The sequence below is a fragment of the Phasianus colchicus genome, chromosome 22 (genome assembly GCF_987193195.1).
Source record: "Phasianus colchicus chromosome 22, bPhaCol1.hap1.1, whole genome shotgun sequence".
Lineage (NCBI taxonomy): Eukaryota > Metazoa > Chordata > Aves > Galliformes > Phasianidae > Phasianus > Phasianus colchicus.
Window position 1 is genome coordinate 6,944,605 of NC_143457.1, and position 16,888 is coordinate 6,961,492.

The 16,888-nt window shown below is 65.4% G+C and overlaps 2 protein-coding genes across 4 annotated transcripts; one reads left to right on the top strand and one right to left on the bottom strand.

Annotated features, from left to right (window-relative positions):
- Positions 1-286: 286 nt before the first annotated feature.
- Positions 287-12,266, top strand: ESPN (espin). Of its 3 annotated transcripts, XM_090123188.1 has the most exons (14): positions 287-580; positions 1,700-1,893; positions 4,140-4,326; positions 4,404-4,586; positions 4,662-4,793; positions 4,890-5,109; positions 5,181-5,452; positions 6,820-6,981; positions 7,054-7,225; positions 8,474-8,619; positions 8,719-9,000; positions 11,389-11,468; positions 11,553-11,564; positions 11,659-12,266. In XM_090123188.1, the coding sequence occupies exons 1-14, from the start codon at positions 287-289 to the stop codon at positions 11,804-11,806; spliced, it is 2,484 nt and encodes an 827-aa protein (XP_089979314.1). In that variant the 3' UTR covers positions 11,807-12,266. The 3 variants fall into 3 exon arrangements, with proteins under 3 accessions (XP_089979314.1, XP_089979315.1, XP_089979316.1); XM_090123189.1 differs by lacking the exon at positions 6,820-6,981; XM_090123190.1 differs by lacking the exons at positions 11,389-11,468; positions 11,553-11,564; positions 11,659-12,266 and adding an exon at positions 9,334-11,353.
- A 129-nt stretch (positions 12,267-12,395) lies between these two features.
- Positions 12,396-16,769, bottom strand: TNFRSF25 (TNF receptor superfamily member 25). The gene is made up of 8 exons (XM_031613548.2): positions 16,378-16,769; positions 14,497-14,689; positions 14,242-14,373; positions 13,869-14,027; positions 13,713-13,794; positions 13,585-13,643; positions 13,296-13,504; positions 12,396-13,215 (listed from the first exon to the last, which is right to left on the bottom strand). The coding sequence occupies exons 1-8, from the start codon at positions 16,405-16,407 to the stop codon at positions 12,772-12,774; spliced, it is 1,308 nt and encodes a 435-aa protein (XP_031469408.2). The 5' UTR covers positions 16,408-16,769; the 3' UTR covers positions 12,396-12,771.
- Positions 16,770-16,888: the final 119 nt, after the last annotated feature.

Here is a 16,888-nt window from a genome sequence, read left to right on the forward strand (position 1 = left end):
CCGGCGGACCCCGAGCCTCCTTCAAGGCGGCTCTGCGCCCCGGGGAACGGGCAGGGGGCAGCGGGCAGGGCCTGCGGCGAGCGGGTTGTCGTGCCCCGACGGCCGGGCTCCCGCAGGGGCCGCGCGGCGCGGGGCGGCGTGGGAGGGGGTGAGGGGGGGCTGCGGGGCGGGCCGGACCCGGGGGAGGAGGAGGAGCCGGCGGGGCCGGGCCGCCGCGCCGTGGGAGCGCCGCGCAGTGCCAAGCGGCGGCCGGACGGCCCGGCGCGGCCGGTCCGGGGCCGGGGCCATGGCGCTGGAGCGGACGCTGCAGGCGGCGCGGCAGGGCGATGTGGAGGCTCTACGGGGGCTGCGCGCGGCGGGGCTGCTCCGGCCGGGGCTGCGGGACGCGCTCGGAGCCTCTCCCGCTCACCACGCCGCCCGCGCCGGCCGCCTCGCCTGTCTCCGGTACCTGGCGGCCGAGGCCGCTCTCCGCGGCGACGCGCGGGCACGCAACGGGGCCACGCCGGCCCACGACGCCGCCGCCACCGGCAACCTCGCCTGTCTCCAGTGGCTGCTCACGCAGGGAGGCTGCGGCGTGCAGGTGCGAGCTGCGAGCGGCCGCGGGCCGGGGAGGGGGCGCGGGGCTCGACGGGGCGGGCTCGGCGGAGCGCGGGACGGGCGGCGGGGCCCCGGGGGGCGGGACGGCTGCCCCCGCCCCTGCGGCACCTCCGGCCCCGGGGAGGATCCCGGCGGGGCACCGGAGAGCAGGGAGGCGTTTCGACGCACCCCAAAGACCGCCACGATGCGCTGCTAAGCTCAGGCGGAGCGGAGCCCCCCGCTCAGCTACCGCAGCTCCCAGAGTGGGAGAAGCCCGCGCCGAGAGGCAGTACAAGTCCTCAGAGCCGCTGCTCTGCGGGCCAGAGCAGAAATCGCGCCCCGAGGGGCGTCCGCAGAGCCGGGGCTCCACGGCCGTGGTCCAGCGGGGGAAGCAACGTTTCCGGTCTGCGTGAAGGGCTCTGTCCACGGCGTCAAGGTCACACACAGACTGCCGAGAGCGGACAGCCATGTGCAGCCTCTACGCTGCTCGACGGCGGAGGGCCTCGTCCTGCGTGAGGGTGGGAGCTGCCTGCGCGACACTCTGGATTGCAGATCCACCACACGCAGGACAAAGCCACGCAGCCCCGAGGAGGGGACGGAGGCTGGGGTGGGTGTCCGGGCGCTATGACCCGGGGGCACCGGTACCTTCTCGGGCTTATCTGCCCCGGGGCTCGCTCTGGTTGTATAAGCAGCTTGCCCCGGGCTGGCTGAGAGGTAACAACATGTGACGTGGAGGAGGAGGGGTGGGAGAGGTGATTAAGCAGGAAGGAAGGACGGGTTCAGCACGGTTCGGCGCCGTTCTGGCCCGAGGCCAGCTCAGCTCTGTGCCCCGCGAAGCGAGGAGGGCAGTGGGGCCGGGGCAGCAGTGAGCCCCGCGGCAAAACAAGCGGGGCTTTGTGCAGCGCCGGGCTGCTAAACCGCTGCTGAGGCCCCCGGGGAACTGGCACGCTTATGGCCCCGGGATCCTCTGCCGTCCTTTCCAGGGCCATCCTCTCGTGATCTGCAGGGCTGCATATGAAGCCTCTCCGTCCCTCCAGCTCAGCCCCCCAGCCCCACACGCTCTCCCTCGCTGGAGGTGCAGAGCTGTCCTGGATGCCAATGGCCTCTCCCCTTCCTCCCGCAGGACACAGACAACTCCGGTGCCACTATCCTACATCTCGCAGCCCGATTCGGTCACCACGAGGTGATCGAGTGGCTCCTCCGTTTTGGAGGCAGCGATCCCACGGCAGCCACAGACACGGGAGCGCTGCCGGTCCATTATGCTGCGGCCAAAGGGGATTTCCCTTCCCTGCGACTTCTCTTAGGACACTGCCCAAGGTAACGGCCCCTGCTGCCCTTGGGAGGCTCGGGGGCAGAGCTGGGAGCTCGGCAGCGCAGGGACGATTCAGGCTTTGGGGGAGCGGGGTGCCCGCTGCCACCCCCCCAACCTCGGCTGCTGGGCAGGGTGCCAGCGTTGGGAGCCGGCCACATCCACCCCCTGCTGCACAGCTCCAAGGGCAACGCGGCAGCATTATCACCTGGGCACACAGCTGCGCTTTCTTTATCACCCGCAGAGAAAGGGCGAGGAGGAGCGCAGCGAGCGCTGACAGAAATATTGCCCGCGGCCGCGGGCGGCACGGAGTGGGGTTTGTTCCCTGCGCTCGTGGCGCGGGGCGATAACACAGCCGCCTTTGTCCACCTCCGTTATGTAAATGGATTAAGCTGCTCGCGGAGGAGAAGCGACCTTTCCCGCTGCCTCCAGGAGCACAGGGCCGGGGCATCGCTGGACACCCCGGCTGCACAATGCCTGGCACCGCCGCGGCCCTGCATGCTGCCCTCACCCCCTGTGCAGCCCTCCCCGAGGCTGTGCCTGGGGATGCAGTGCAGCACCCCGTGCTGAGCCACCCCGGGCTCACGATGCGATTACACAGCCCTAATCTCATTTCCCACGGTGGGCAGAGGCTCTATAAATAGCCGGGGCCCTGGCTGAGGGGGGGCATGGGGACGTGCCTCCCTGCCACACCACGCTGGGCAGGCTCAGGGGCACAAGGGACCTGCTCAAGTTGCCCCCAGCCCCACTCTCACCTTCCTCTTGTGCAGCATGGCCCCACGCAGGATCCCAGCCCACAGAGCACCACACCCAGCAGCACTCTCTTGACCTGTAGGCAGCTCCTCAAGCAAGACTGCCCCTGCCCTTTGTCTCCTTGCCCCAGGTGTGCTGGCTTAGTGGGGGCACCTGTGCTGTCCCATGCCCATTTGAGTTAACCCTCCTCACCCCAGGCCCTGTTCCCTCACAGCTCTATGCTGTTCTCTTGAAGAGGACTCTTGGCAGCAGCTCTTTCACACTGAGTTTCACGTTCCTGCTGGGGTTAATCTGCTGCCAGCTGCCTTTCTCTGCTGAGGTGGCCCCTGAATTATTTACTGCTCGCCCTGTGCCTCGGAGGAGGCTCTGTTACAGCTGTGAAATTCAATCCTGGGGTGCCGTGGGATGTGGATGCAGTTTGGGTGGGCGCATGCTGGGCTCTGCAGCACCAGTGTGGAGGCTGTGGGGCATTCCCAGCACTGCCATGGACAGCTTGTGGTTCCCATCCCACTGCAGCTTGGCCACCTGCGGGTCCCCAGCAGCTTGTCCCAAAGCAGGCAGCAATGCAGGGTCATGGCCATCTGGCACAGTACTCCCTGCCTGCCAGCTGGCACTCACCAGCGTGGATTAACCTCCCCCCATAACTGGGAAATGGCGATTACAGATTGGGGACACACCAAGTGCACCCACACCACGTGGCTACACCACCTCTGCTGATCTCCCAGGCCTGTCCTCAGTGCAGTGCTCAGTGGGACAGGGCCCTGCAGCATGGCTCCGCATGGGGCAAGCGCCGTCTGGGACCGTCTCATGGTTACAGTGATCAATTATTAAGGGCCCGTGATCTGTGTGATAACAGAGTGGAGTATTTGTTGCACTTCCTTTTTTAAATATTCAACAGGTTTTGTGGAGCACTCAAAAAATCCAGCTTCCTGCACAGCAGGAATGCAGGATTTGGGATGTGGGGTGGGGAATGTGAGATGGGGGATTCAGGCCATGGAATGTCAAGGACCAACCAGGGGGAAGGGGATGTGATGCCCAGCAGTGGGGCTGGGCAGTGCCATTGCACAGTTCCACCCTTCCCCACTGGCTGCAGGTGCCTAAGCTGCTTACTTAAAAATACTGCTAGATTGCAGTGTCCAAAAACAGCCAAAGGAATGCGATTAGCCCGAGCTTATTGACTTAGTGACCTCCCACAGCAGCCACCATGTCTGTGTGCGGCTGCAGGGTGGGGGGTCCCAGCAGCAGGCACTGCCCTGCCTGCTCTGTGCCATGCATGTCCCCAGGCATGTGACTTCATGTCCCTGCACATCCACATGTCCCTTGTGTCCTACACATCCTCTGTGACTACGTGTCCTCGTACAAATCCCTTGTTCCCCCATAACTGTGAATCCCACACCCCTGTGCTCTGTGGCCACATGACCCCAGTGCCCCACATGTCCTGGTGCCCGCTGTGCTCCCATTGGAGGGGCTGCAGGCGCCCAGCACTGTGCTCTGCTTGCAGCACGCTCAGTGCCCAGACCAAGACCGGTGCCACCCCTCTGTACCTCGCCTGCCAGGAGGGCCACCTCGAGATCATCCAATACTTGGTGAAGGACTGCGGGGCCGACCCCCACGTACGCGCCAACGACGGCATGACCCCACTGCATGCTGCAGCCCAGATGGGCCACAACACTGTCATCGTCTGGCTGGTAAGTGCTGCCTGGACACGGCATGGTGGCACAGTGCAGTATGGCATGGCATGGCACAGCACCCCTGCGCTCCACAGATGAGCTTCACGACAGTGAGCCTGTCAGAGCGGGATGACGACGGAGCCACGGCCATGCACTTTGCCGCCAGCCGCGGCCACGCCAAGGTGCTGAGCTGGCTGCTGCTGCACGGTGGTGAGATCACGGCGGATGGATGGGGCGGCACGCCGCTGCATGACGCTGCTGAGAATGGCGAGCTGGAGGTGGGTGCTGGCAGCTGGGGGGGGGGGGAACAGGGATAGGAGGCACTGCACCAGCCCTGTCCTGTCCTCACCCAGTGCTGCCAGATCCTGGTGGTGAACGGCGCTGACCTCAGCATCCGTGACCAGGATGGCTACACGGCGGCTGACCTCGCCGATTACAATGGCCACATCCACTGCGCCAAGTACCTGCGCACCGTGGAGAACATGGTACCATGGCATGCTAGGATGTGGGACAAGAGCACAGGGGCTGTGGGGGCTGTGTGGGGTCTGGGTGTGGCTGTCTGACCACTCTCTGTGCTGCAGAGCATGGAGCACCGTGTGCTGTCGCGAGACCCCTCAGCAGATGGGGAGTGCCGTCAGCCTGACTCGGGCATGTCATCACCCAACACCACGGCATCGGTGCCCCAGGCACGCTTCGAGGTTGGCTCCCCTGCCAGCACCCTCTCCAACTATGACTCCTGCAACTCCAGCCAGTCCAGTACCGGGGAGAAGAGGGGCGGCCCCCACGCGGCCCCTGCAGCCAGTGAGTGCCCGGGGCAGGGCTCAGGGGGGACACGAGCTGAGCTGTGCTGTGACACCCCCTCCCCCCTGCAGGGGTCCCCGAGCCAGCACTCACAGACATGCAGGCTTACATGGACATGCTGAACCCTGAGACGCGGCCACGGGGCAGAGGACTGGCGAGCGAGGGTCCCCCACCGCCACCCCCCAGTTTCCCCCCACCACCACCCCCCCCTGCAACCCGGCCCCCTCCCCCACCCCCCGGCTACCCTGCGCCCGCACCGCCCGTTGCCCCCGACACCGCCGACATCTACGTGCGGGCCAAGAACAACCTGCGGCACGTGGAGAGCCAGGCGCTGCGCAGAGAGGTACGGCCCCCCATGCCCCTGGCCTGATAGCTCAGGGGAGGTGAGCCACTGATGGGCCGTGAGAACCACTAACAGCAGGGCGGTATGGCAAGCTGGGGCCAGCGGTGCCCCAACATCGCTGTGGCAGCGGGTGGCTCTGACGCCCTGGCTGTGCCAGCTCGGAGTGCCACACCGTGTGGGTAGCATGTGCCGAGCCCACGTGGTGCCGGTGGTGCCACCGACGCAGCGTCCCTGGGCGAGCTGGGCGTGGGCGGCTGTGCGGAAGCGTGGGGTGCAGGCAGCAGCTGTAACCTGAGTGCCCAGCTCCGGTGTCACCTGCGCCGCAGGTGTCGGGTGGCATTGCTGGCGCTGCCAGGAGCTGAGAGGGCTCAGCAGGACGCACAGGTAAGAGGGGTGCAGCCACCCAGGGCGGGGGGGTGCAGGGTGCGGGGGGCTCAGGGTCCACTGGCCATGGGCAGCAGCACCTGGCTGGGGGTGGGGGCCCAAGCACAGCCACAGGGTCCTGGTGCACAGCAGTGGGCAGTGTTGGGCTCTGGGGTGGGCAGGCTGGGGGCTCGGTACCACAGTGTGTACCAGCTCTGCTCTGGGCTCAGCTCCCTATCGTGCTCCCCATAGGATTCATTAGAGGAACTGGGGGTAGTGAGCAGCCCGACCTGGGGCTAATAACTGGGGCTGCCCATAGGGTGTAGGTGAACCCGGGCACAGCCGGTGCCGGCTGTGTGAGTGCCGCTCGATCCTGCAGCACCAACCCTTGTACCCTCCCATGGGGCTGGGGCCATGGCTGCCGGGGCCAGAGCCAGGCTTGGCTCAGTGCCCGGTGGAGCAGGAAGCGCCGAGCTGGCACTTATTGACTTAGTTGAGGCTGTAGGTGCACGGAGAAGCCGGGCTTGCCATGCAAATGCCTTGGGTGGAGGTGGCACGCAGGGAAATGCAAATAGTGAGGCCCTGAGAGCAGAGAGTGGGGTGTGGGATGCAGGACACAGTGGGACCTCTCACCCGGCAGCAGACACAGCAGTGTGCCACACAGCACGACCTGCAAAGTCCCGGAGGTATGCAGAGAGGTGAGCTGAGGCCATGCTGCCTTGGGTCTTACAGCCTTAATAGTGACATTGACTGCCAGGTTTGCAGCGGGGCTCCAGGCCACAGGGATAAGCTCCAGCTCCTGGCTAATCTGCGGGGCCAGGACATGGCACTCCTGTTCCCAGGGGGTTATCCCAGGGGAAGCTCAGCTGTGCTCATGGGCATGGGGTCATGGTGCCAGGCACCAGCAGGGCCCACCACCGGCCCATGGCGCACACCGGGCCTCTGCCCCACGGCCATACCGGGGCCTTGCCCTGTGCACCCGCTCAGCTGCGCTCCCGTTGCAGCTGGTGTCGCGTGAGGGCAGCCCTGAGGGCCTGCGCCGGGCCGACTCCACACGGCGGTCACGGAACTTCAGCAAGCAGCCGAGCACAGGTGACTACTACAAGCACCTGGGGCCCAGCGCGGCAGAGCTGCCCGGCCCACGCAGGATGGCACACAGCGAGGAGGTGAGCGCAGCCCCGGAGCTGCGTGCGTTGCAGTGCCCCGACCCCATCTGATCCCTGCCTGCGCTCTTCCAGAGCTCTCCGCTGCCCGCGGACACCATGCACAATGGGGGTCCGGCAGAGAGCAAGCCTGGCACCGAGCTGCCGCCTCCGCCGCCGCCTCCGCCGCTGCCCGACGCCGCCTGCCCGCCACCCCCACCGCCTCCGCCGCCCGCCGGCCCCCGCCGCTCGTCCTCCTCCACGGGAAGTAAGTCGGGGCTCTGGGCACCGCGCTGCCAGGCACGTGGCTCTGCCTCCCGGCCGCCCTCGCGCTTCTCCTTGCGCCACGTTGCGCTCCACGCGGCACGGCTCCTGATGGTCTCTCTGTCCTTCTCTCCTCCGGTCTCGGCGCGGGGGCTCCCACGCCTGCCCGCCCCCACTTGCTCTCACTGCTGGCTGCTTCTCTTCTCTCTTGTCTTGTGGTGGCCAAATCCTTCCTCTGCTACACGCGCTGTGCTGCCTCTCTTCTTCTCCCCCTAGAAGGAAAAGCTTTGAGACAGATGAAGAGTAAGTACCGCAGCTTGTTGCTCTTTGCTGGGAGCAGAGCATCTCAGTGGGGCACCCTGGCATCGCACGTGCTGCTCAGTGCTCACACGTGGTGCTGTGGGCAAGCGACCTCTCCCAGCACCGATGGCCACCAGGGTGAGCTCCCTGCAGCCTAACACGGAGCAACCCAGCTAACGCGCCCCAGGCCATGAGGCCGACGTGCTGCCCAATGCCAAGCTGGGGCCCTGCGGGGCGCTGACACGGCTCCGGCTGGGGCAGGCACGGAGTGCGGGGCCAGCAGGGCTGGCAGGGCCCCGTGCCCCCTGCGGCCCCCACGGCCCTGTGCACAGAAAGCCTTTGTTTGCGCTCAGCCGGCCGGCATTACCTCGCCACGTGAGCGCACCGGCCGCTCCCCCGCCGCTGATTGCAGCGCGCTGGTTGGCAGCAGCTCAGCGCCTGCTTTATTAGCGCTGGCTCCCGGAGGCTGGGGGGCTCAGCAGCACTGGATGGCATTGCGAGCGCCCGGCTGTGCCCGCGGCACCAACAGGCGTCCGGGCCCCGGCGCTGCACAGCCGAGCGGGCGAGCGCAGGGCGGCGGGGAAGGGGCTCTGCCTTGGTGCGGCACCATGGGCCGTTAGGGACGCACGCATGGCTGGCACAGACGGTGGGTGCTCGCAGGGCGTGGTGCTGGCCCCAGGCTGCTGGGGCACTGCAGGGGGCTGCAGGGCAGCACAGGGCTGTCCTATCGTGCTCGGGCTGCTGCCGGCAGCTGTACTGTTCGTGCGGTCACAGCGCTGCAGCACGGCGCCATGGGGCTGTGCTTGCAGGCAGTGCTTAGGGCTGGGAATGCTCCAGGGAGTTGGGTGCAGGGTGCTGGTCTGATGGGGTCCTACAGGCTTCTGGCCGGCACAGCCACGGGCAGGAGCCGGCAGCAGCAGGGTCCGCACTGCCCACTGCCTTCTTCCACCAGGCACCAAGTCGTTCAACATGATGTCCCCCACTGGCGACAACTCGGAGCTCCTGGCTGAAATCAAGGCTGGGAAGAGCCTGAAGCCAACACCGCAGAGCAAAGGCTTCACCACCGTCTTTTCCGGCAGTGGCCAGGCAGGGGGCAACGTAGGTGGCGGGGGGCAGAGGGACGTGTTGTGGGTGCCCCAAGACCTGTGGGGTCGGGTGGGGGTACAGCAAACACTCATTTCCTCCTTCCCTTCACAGGCTGACTCACCAGCATCCTCCCCATCACCCACCAGGACCCCCACCCCACCAGCCACCCCTGAGGCCGGGGGGCCACCACGCTGCGTGGTGGGGGGCTCACCAGAGCCAGTGCTTAATGGGAGCTCGCCAGTGCCAGGGCCAGGGGCCGTGGCCCCACCGGATGTGGAAGCTCTGGTGCCAAGCCACGATGAGCAGGGCCGGCCCATCCCTGAGTGGAAGCGGCAGGTGATGGTGCGCAAGCTGCAGCTCCGCATGCAGGAGGAAGAGGAGCAGCGGCGTAAGGTATGGGGGCCTCACTGTGGGGTCCCGCGAGCTGTGTGCAGTGAGAACAGCCCAGGACCTGGCTCGTGGACATGTGTGGAACCACATCGCTCTGGCTCCCCTGCTGTGCTGGGATGGCCTCAGCCCTGCTGCATGCAGGGGATGGCCTCACCATGTGCGCCGTGGGTGCCACGCACCCTGCCTGGCCACAGACCCATTCTGGAGCACTCATCCCGTGTGTTATTGCTGGTGTGCGGTCCTGGCTCCCTGCTGGACCCTGGAACTGGGGGGTTGGCATGTGCAGGGCTGTGGGGTGCATCCTCAGGAGCTGTTTTGCCCTTTTTCCTGCCCTAGCTGGAGCCCGGGAACGTCTCGCCCCCCCCGTGCTGGCGCTACTCCGCTGCCCACGGGGGCATGCTGGGACCCTTCGGGCAGCTCATGACGGAGGAGGACATTCTCCGCATTGAGAGGCAAATTGAAAACCTACAGGTGATGCATAAGGTGCAGACAGTGGAGACAGAGCTGGAGCAGCTGGAGGAGGAGCTGCAGCAGCTCTTGCCGCTCTCGGCCGCTCTGGCCACCGAGCGCTTTTCCCTCGATCCCCGGCGCCTGCAGGGCCGTGCTGAGGATCTGCCCGCCTGGTGCAGCAAGACTTCTGCACTGCTGAGGAGCATGGCCATGCTGCTCGCTGCACTGGGAGGCCGTGAGAGCTCTGGGGCAGGGGGAGCGGCGAGCAGCACCATGCCGCAGAGGCCCCCCCCTGCTGCTGCCAGCACCCAGCAGGATGCCCGGCACGAGATTCTGCGCTGTGGTGTCTCAGTGCGCAGCCTGAAGGCCAACTATGAGGGGCTGGTGGGAGCCCCTGTGCCCCACGCCAGGGTCACCAAGAGGAAGCGATCACTGCCCGCTGGTGTGCTGATGGATGGCTGCACCCGTGAGCCCGTCCTGGAGGAGGACTATGGGGATGAGGATGTGGATGGCATGCTGCGACGGAGTCGCCCGGTGCAGACAGAGCTGAGCTGCCTGCAGGAACGCATCGATGCGCACAAGGAGCGTGCCGTCTCCCTCTTCCTGGAGCACTGGAAGAAATGGGCGCTGGCAGAGGCACCAGGCTCACGTAGCCACGGGGACGAGCGGCTGCGGCGGCTCTGGAAGCAGCGGCAGGCAGTGGCAAGGCTGCTGGCACGCTGGAGGAGTGTGGCCCACCGTGTGCCAGGGCGGCAGATCCGGCGGCTGAGCCGTGCTGAAGTGCTCTACTGGCCTGAGCACTTCTTGCCCCATGTGCGAGGCTCGCCCATGCCCTATGACAGCCTCTCACTGGACCTCTTCATGCTGGGCTACTTCCAGCTGCTGGAGATGAACCTCAGTCCCGAGGAGCGGCGCTTCCGGCACCTGCTGTGCTATGAGATGTTTGACCGCCTGAGCACCCACAGCTGGGAGTGCATCCGACGCTTCCACCGCGCCGCACTGGAGCGGGTTGAGGCTGGCCACCGCTGCTGGCTCGATGGCTTTGAGGACCTCAAGCAGGAGTTCTTTGGGGACAGCCCCACCAGCACAGTGGCAGCAGTGGGATCGAGCCCAGTGCCTCCCTGTCCAACAGCAACAGCCCGGGGCACGCAGGAGCCAGCCCAGCTGGTCTCAGAGCTGGGAGAGTTCAGCGATGAGGACATCTGCCGCTACATCGACCGCAGCTTCTCCTTCTGGAAGGAGAAGGAAGCAGAGATGTTTGATATCTGAGCCGAGCAGGTTGCTGTGGTGGCAGGGCTGTGGTGAACGCGTTGAGCTGCTGAGCACAGAGCTGGATGTGCAGATGGGTGCAGGCAGCAGCAGGACCACTGCATGGCACGGCTCGGCTGCCCTGCTGCTCTCGTGGTGGCAGGGCTGCGGGTCAGCTCTGAGGACTGCCAGGTTGGGCCTTGTGCCGTGAAGTCCCAGGTGTCCAGACCTCTCAAGGGTCCCATGGCTGGCTGTGTGTTGAGGTTGCTGTGTGCCACTTGCTGTGGCTGTGTGTTGTGCTCGGGGCGCTGCTCCCCTATGGTGTGATTTGCAGTGCTGGGGCAGTGTGGGCCCCTACGTGTCTGTGCAATAAAGCTGTGTGTGCTGCGAAGGGCTCAGCGCTCTGCACGGTCCTTGGTCACGCGTGCTCCCTGTGCTGGGGTAACATAGACTGCAAAGGGGGCCAGGACAGTAGGACCCACCTGGTGCTGTGCCCATAGTGCCATAGAGCTGCGTCCCACCCGTGCCATGCCATGTTGTGCCATGCTGCCTCATGCCTGTGCTCCCTGTAGCAGCGTGCCTGGGGGTGATGTCCGTGGGAGAGCTGCTGCTCAGAAGCCCACAAATCCCTGCTTCCCTTGTGGAGCCCGGCTGTGCTCCTGGGGCTGGCAGTAATGCGCCTGTTTGTTGCAGGAGAAGGAGGAGGAGGCACGCCTGGCCAGCATGCCGGCCTGGAGGAGGGACATCCTGCGCAAGAAGCTGGAGGAGGAGAGGTGAGCAGGGCAGTGGGGGCTGTTTGTGCCGGCTAGCTGCCCTCGGCCAGACACTAATGGTGTCTCATCCCTTTGCCTTTGCAGGGAGCAGAAGCGGTGAGTGCCATGCGTCCCCTCTCCTGGCGGGTGGGTGGGTGTGCTTGGGGGGCTCAGTGACCTGCAGTGCCCTGACCCCTCTGCTGCTGAGCAGGAAAGAGCAAGAGAAGCAGAAGCGAGAGGAGGAGGAGAAGGAGAAGGAGCAGTCAGAAAAGCTAAGGACTCTTGGGTACGATGAGACAAAGCTGGCGCCCTGGCAGCGGCAGATCATCCTCAAGAAAGGGGACATAGCGAAGCACTAGCCCTGCTCCCTGCAGCAGCGTCACACCCCCGCGCTGCCCCCGGCTCTTAGTGGTGGGAGGAGGCTCCGCTCCGTGCCCGGTGCCCGCCGGGACGCACGCAGCACCCTCCTCCCGCCGCCAACGGCCCCCGGTGCTCCCACTTCACCCGCCCCCCAGGAGCGCCCGCTGCCACCGCCCAGGTCCTCGTAGCCCCACCCCGCTGCCCCCGCCTGCTGCCCCCCGACGCTGCCGTTCACAGAATGGAGCCCTGGAGCCGTGCTGCACGGGGGCTGCCGTGCGATCGGTGCACGCTGCGCGCTCCTCGCGCTCCTTCCCTGCCGCCTCCGGAGCCGCTAGAGGGAGGCTTCCGGCCCACGTCTGACCCAGACCCTCCGCGTTTCGGCAATTAAAACAATAAATCCCCTCCTGCGGTGCCCCGCGCCTTCCTGGGGCTGCCTGCAGTGCCCCTCCTGCCCTCCTGTGGTGCCTGTGCTGTGCCATCCCCGATGGTGCCTCCATCCGTGGTGCTCCCATCCAGGAGCCCGGTTGGCCCCACTTCTGTGCTGTGGGGCCGGCAGCAGCCCCAGAAGAAGGGCCAGGTGCCAAGGGCTGGAGAACACACCACTTTATTGGGGCAGGGGCAGGCCCACCCATGTGCACCAGCTGGGTGGCCTCGAGAACTATCCCATGGGTTGGCAGCGGGGTCGGTGCCTGCTCGTCCTGCGAGCAGCACGGGGTCCCGGGAGAAAGAGGACATAAATAGGGGTGGGTGAGTGGCCCAGAAGTTGAGTTCTGTCCTGCTCCTGCAGCCTGAGCCTGCAGTCCAGATAACTGACATAAAATGTCTACACAGCATAAGTAACAATACTTAGTGGTAGGGCACTCCGTGGCGCCGGATCCGCTCACTTTGCTGATGGGGGCACAGTGCAGCCAGGAGGGCTCTGGGGCAGCCGCTGGTGCTGTGTCACCTCTTTGCGGACATGAATTCAGGGTCCCAATGCCAGGCTCTGGCGCAGTGTCTCAGCGCAGCCCGACAGCTCCATGTGCTCCAGGGCAGCAAAGATGCGGTCAAGCGTGGCACTGGTCTGCTGGCACCAGCGCTTCAGCATCTCGTACTGCCGGTCGCGGAACGGTGCCACCTCCATCTCCACCAGCTCGATCTCTGTGTCCCGCAGCTCCAGGACCCGCATGAACTCCTTCCAGCGCCGCACCGGCACTGCATTGATGACAGCGTAGAGCTGGCTGCCCTGCAGCAGGGCACAGTGCTGGGGGCTGCTGAGTGGTGGGGCCGGGCTGTGCACTGTGCTGGGCTCCTGGGGCACCGAGGGCTCTGTGGTGCCGTTGGGCAATGCTGCTCTGCTGGGTTGTTGGTGCAGCAAGGCCGAGGACTCGGAGCTCCTCCTCGCCATTCTGGGGCCAGGCTCCCACACCTGTCCAGAGAGTTTGGCCAGGTCCAGTGCGAACCACCCGACTGTAGCTGGTAGCCACCCACCCCACTGCAGGCACTCACCTGGCACTGCACCACCTCTGTTGCTGCAGCCCTCTGGGTGATGGAGTGCATACAGGCTGTGGGGCCAGAGCAGTCCCAGTGTGAGGCTGTAGGGAGGGGGCTGACTGCTGGGGTCTCCATCTGGAGTCGCTTCCGCTTGTGATAGATGGCAAGGGCACCCAGGAAGAGGGGCCCGGTAAGGCCCAGCAGGATGTACTCCAGCCCTGAGCCTGCAAGGAAGTAGTGCTGTCCCCTGGAGCCATGCCCCCCACCCCACTGCCCTCATCCCCAGCCTCACCACCTCACACACCTCGGGCACGGTGGCCACACACCCGCTGGCACTCCTCGCCGCATGTCTCCGGGGTGCTCCTGCAAGGAGAGGGATGGTGGGCACTGTGCCGTGTTGCCAGCACCCCCCCCCCCCCGGGAGCTGCTTACATGTGGCATGGGTGGCACTCACTGCCTTCGGCGTAGAAGTCAGGCTTGCAGCTCCCACACTGTGCATCTTGCCTGTCTGAGCCTGGGGAGAGGGTGCATGTCAGGCCAGTGGAGGCCCTGCAGGTGGCACGCCATGGGCTGGGTAGAAACACTCACAGGGCTGCAGGAGCAGTTTCCCAGGGCAGGTCTTGCACTTCTTGCAGGAGAAGTCACTGCAGGAGTCATCCTTGTTTTGGCACTCGCGAAAGTGGCCAGACTCACAGCCACAGGCGATGTTGCTGGTGGCTGAACAGTTGCTCACCACAGTCTGGAAAGCTGCAGAGGCATGTGATGAGCAGGGCAGCACAGCACAACATGGCACAGCATGGCACAGCATGGCACAGCTTGGCACAGTGTGGCACAACGGGACACAGCATGGCACAATGTGGCACAACATGACACAGCGTGGCACAGCATGGCACAGCATGATGCAGCATGGCACAGCGTGGCACAATATGGTACAGCATGGCACAGCACACTGTCAACTCACTTTGATGGTCACACGTGTAACAAGCATCGCACTTGGGGCGGGTGTTGGGGTGGGAGAGAAAGGTGCCGGCAGGACAGGCTACACAGATGTTGTCATTTCCATGGCTCGTGCAGGGGGTTTGCAGGAATGTCCCTGTGGGCAGCAGAGGGACAATGAGCACGGCCACTGCTGCATGCCCAGGCAGTGCCATGCCACCATGCCCATGGCAAACAACACACCTGGTGCACGGTGCCTTGCCAGCCGGGCACTTCTCACCTGGGGGACACTGGTTACAGCACCGATCAACTGAACGGATCCAGCTCATCCCAGAGGGGCAGGACTTTACAGTGGACCTCCGAGTGCGGGTGGATGGGAGCACCAGGCCCTGCTGGCTGCGTAGCATGGAACAGTCCTGGCAGCCCGGGGGTTGTGATCCGCTGGCCAGCAGCCACAGCACTGCCAGGAGCACCTGTCGGCAGGGAGAGGGCAGGCTGCAGAAAGCCTGGGTGCAAAGTGAGCATCCCAGGGCAGCAGGGCTGGGCCATCACACTCACTGGGCTTCCAGCCATGTACAACGGGCACCTGAGCCCCAGCCAAGCCCAATCTGCAGGATGTTAGGCCAAGCAGATGCCGCTGCCCTGCAGGGCTGGCAGCAGAGCAGGACAGCCAGGGGCAGCCCCATGCCCACAGCCCCAGGGCTGGGAATGCCCCAAGGCAGCCCCTGTGCCGGGTTTTCCCCTGGGTCCCTGAGTAATTGTTTTCCTGACCTCAGCATAGGGCACACACCGTGTGGGCACATGGGTCACCCTCTGGGCTCAGGCACACCAGCATTGCCCACTTGCACTCAGCCCCCAGATGCCATCAGCCAGCCCAGTGCTCAGTCCCACACAGTGTGCAGTTCAGGGCATGGGAGGGTTAACACCTCCCTCCACTTTCCTCCCTTTTTATCTGCCTCACAGATGAGGCGATTTCCTCCCTGAGAGGAAACCATGCCCAGCTCACGCTGTCCCCGATGCTATCACACTTCATGCGTGCGTCCCAAAGTAGGTCACTGCTCCCCCGCCACCCCGCAGGGTGCTGGGTGCTGAGTGGAGAGGAGCTCTGGAGGGAACACAGGGGGTGCCTGCCCCACTCCACCACCCGCAGCCCGGTGGGGTCCCAGAGCCACACACATTGTTGTGATGTGAGCAGCGTTTGCTTGGCCACGGCAGGCAGGGAGCCAGGGGATTCCACGCCGGGGGCTGGATTTCCCAGCCGAGATCACCCCGATTACAGGGACTGAATCATTTTCTATTAAACCCGCCGCCGCCGGACTGGAAACCATGCACAGGCTGTGCCATTTGCATAGCGCTGCGATGGCATCAGGGCGGCCGCACCACAACAAGGAGCCCAGCAGCCAGCGGCTCGTCTGAGTCAGCGCACAGCCCTGCTGGGCACGAGCACCCCGCAGCGGGGCCCGACCTGCACGCGTGTGCCGCCCCATCCCTGGCACCCGGTGGGCAGGTGCTGTGCAGCACTGGTTACGCAGCGGGGCCTCTGCTTCCTATGCCGCTCAAGCACCACCCCTACCCGTAACACGGTTCTGTCTGCAGCCTCTGCTCCTGGCCCCACAGGGCTGGGGCACCCACCTACTCAGAGCCCGCAGCCACCTCACTGTCACCGTCTGCCACCATGCGTGGGGCTGCAATGGCATCCCTGACCCATGCTTGCAGGCTCTCAGTGCAGCCTGGCCGTGGTCCTGTGGCCGTGCTCTGCCCTCCATCCCTGTGGCTGCATCCACACTCCCTGTGACCGTGCTGTGCCCACAGTGCCCGTGGCCGTGCCTAGCCCTTTGGCTGTGCTATACCTGTGGTTCCCATAACCGCGCTGTGCCTGTGGTCCCCATGGCCGTGCCATACCTATCACCCCTGTGACCACATCCCACCCACAGTCCCCACTGCTGTGCCCCGGGTCAGGCTGCAGGAGGGCAGATTGCAGCCTCCAGGTGTTCAGCACAGCTTGGACAGAGAGCGAGCACTTTTGTGGGACATGGCCCCTCAGCGTGTTGCCGAGTACATCTTGCACCACTTCCACTGAAACCACCCACAGCCACCACCGGCTCCGAACACCCAGGGCCACACCAGCCTAGCCAGCGGGCCCCCACCCCCCCACACTCACCGAGGCCGCCCCTGGGCAGCGGTGCTTCATCCTTGTAGCCGGCACAGCTGGGTCATGCCGTGTGACAGGGGTGGGCACAACAGAGCACGGGGCCCCCAGTGTGGGGGAGACTCAGTGCAGGGTTCCCCCACGCCCCATTGCTGCTGCACGACGTGTGATGAATGAGCACCAGCCCTCCCCAAGCAGGCTTTTATATGTGACCACAGCAGGAGGAAATGCTTTTTTGGAAATGAGACCAGAGGGTTCGAAAGCACATGACAGGAACGCTGCGCAGGAGGGACCTGCGCCAGCCCGCCATGTCCCTTGCATTCCCCCCAGCAGCACAGACACAGCCCGGAGGGGACACAGTGCCCTCTGCTTCATTAGGCAGAGCTGCACCCTGACCCCCCTCCCTCCCCGAGCTAGGGTACAGAGCTGTGGCTGGCTCCATGAGCCTTGCATGGTATCTGCTCCACATCCACTCCCCCTCACCCCGCGGTGCCTGGCTGCTGCCCGAAGGAGAGGCGAGGCG

Coding starts and splice junctions, on each gene's coding strand:
- ESPN (XM_090123190.1), top strand. CDS start 287: ATGGCGCTGGAGCGGACGCTGCAGGCGGCGCGGCAGGGCGATGTGGAG. Junction 4,587..4,661: donor CTGAGAATGGCGAGCTGGAG/GTGGGTGCTGGC, acceptor GTCCTCACCCAG/TGCTGCCAGATCCTGGTGGT. Junction 8,620..8,718: donor GTGGCCAGGCAGGGGGCAAC/GTAGGTGGCGGG, acceptor TTCCCTTCACAG/GCTGACTCACCAGCATCCTC.
- TNFRSF25 (XM_031613548.2), bottom strand. CDS start 16,407: ATGAAGCACCGCTGCCCAGGGGCGGCCTCG. Junction 13,644..13,712: donor GAGTGCCACCCATGCCACAT/GTAAGCAGCTCC, acceptor CTCTCCTTGCAG/GAGCACCCCGGAGACATGCG. Junction 13,505..13,584: donor GTGTGGCCACCGTGCCCGAG/GTGTGTGAGGTG, acceptor ACTTCCTTGCAG/GCTCAGGGCTGGAGTACATC.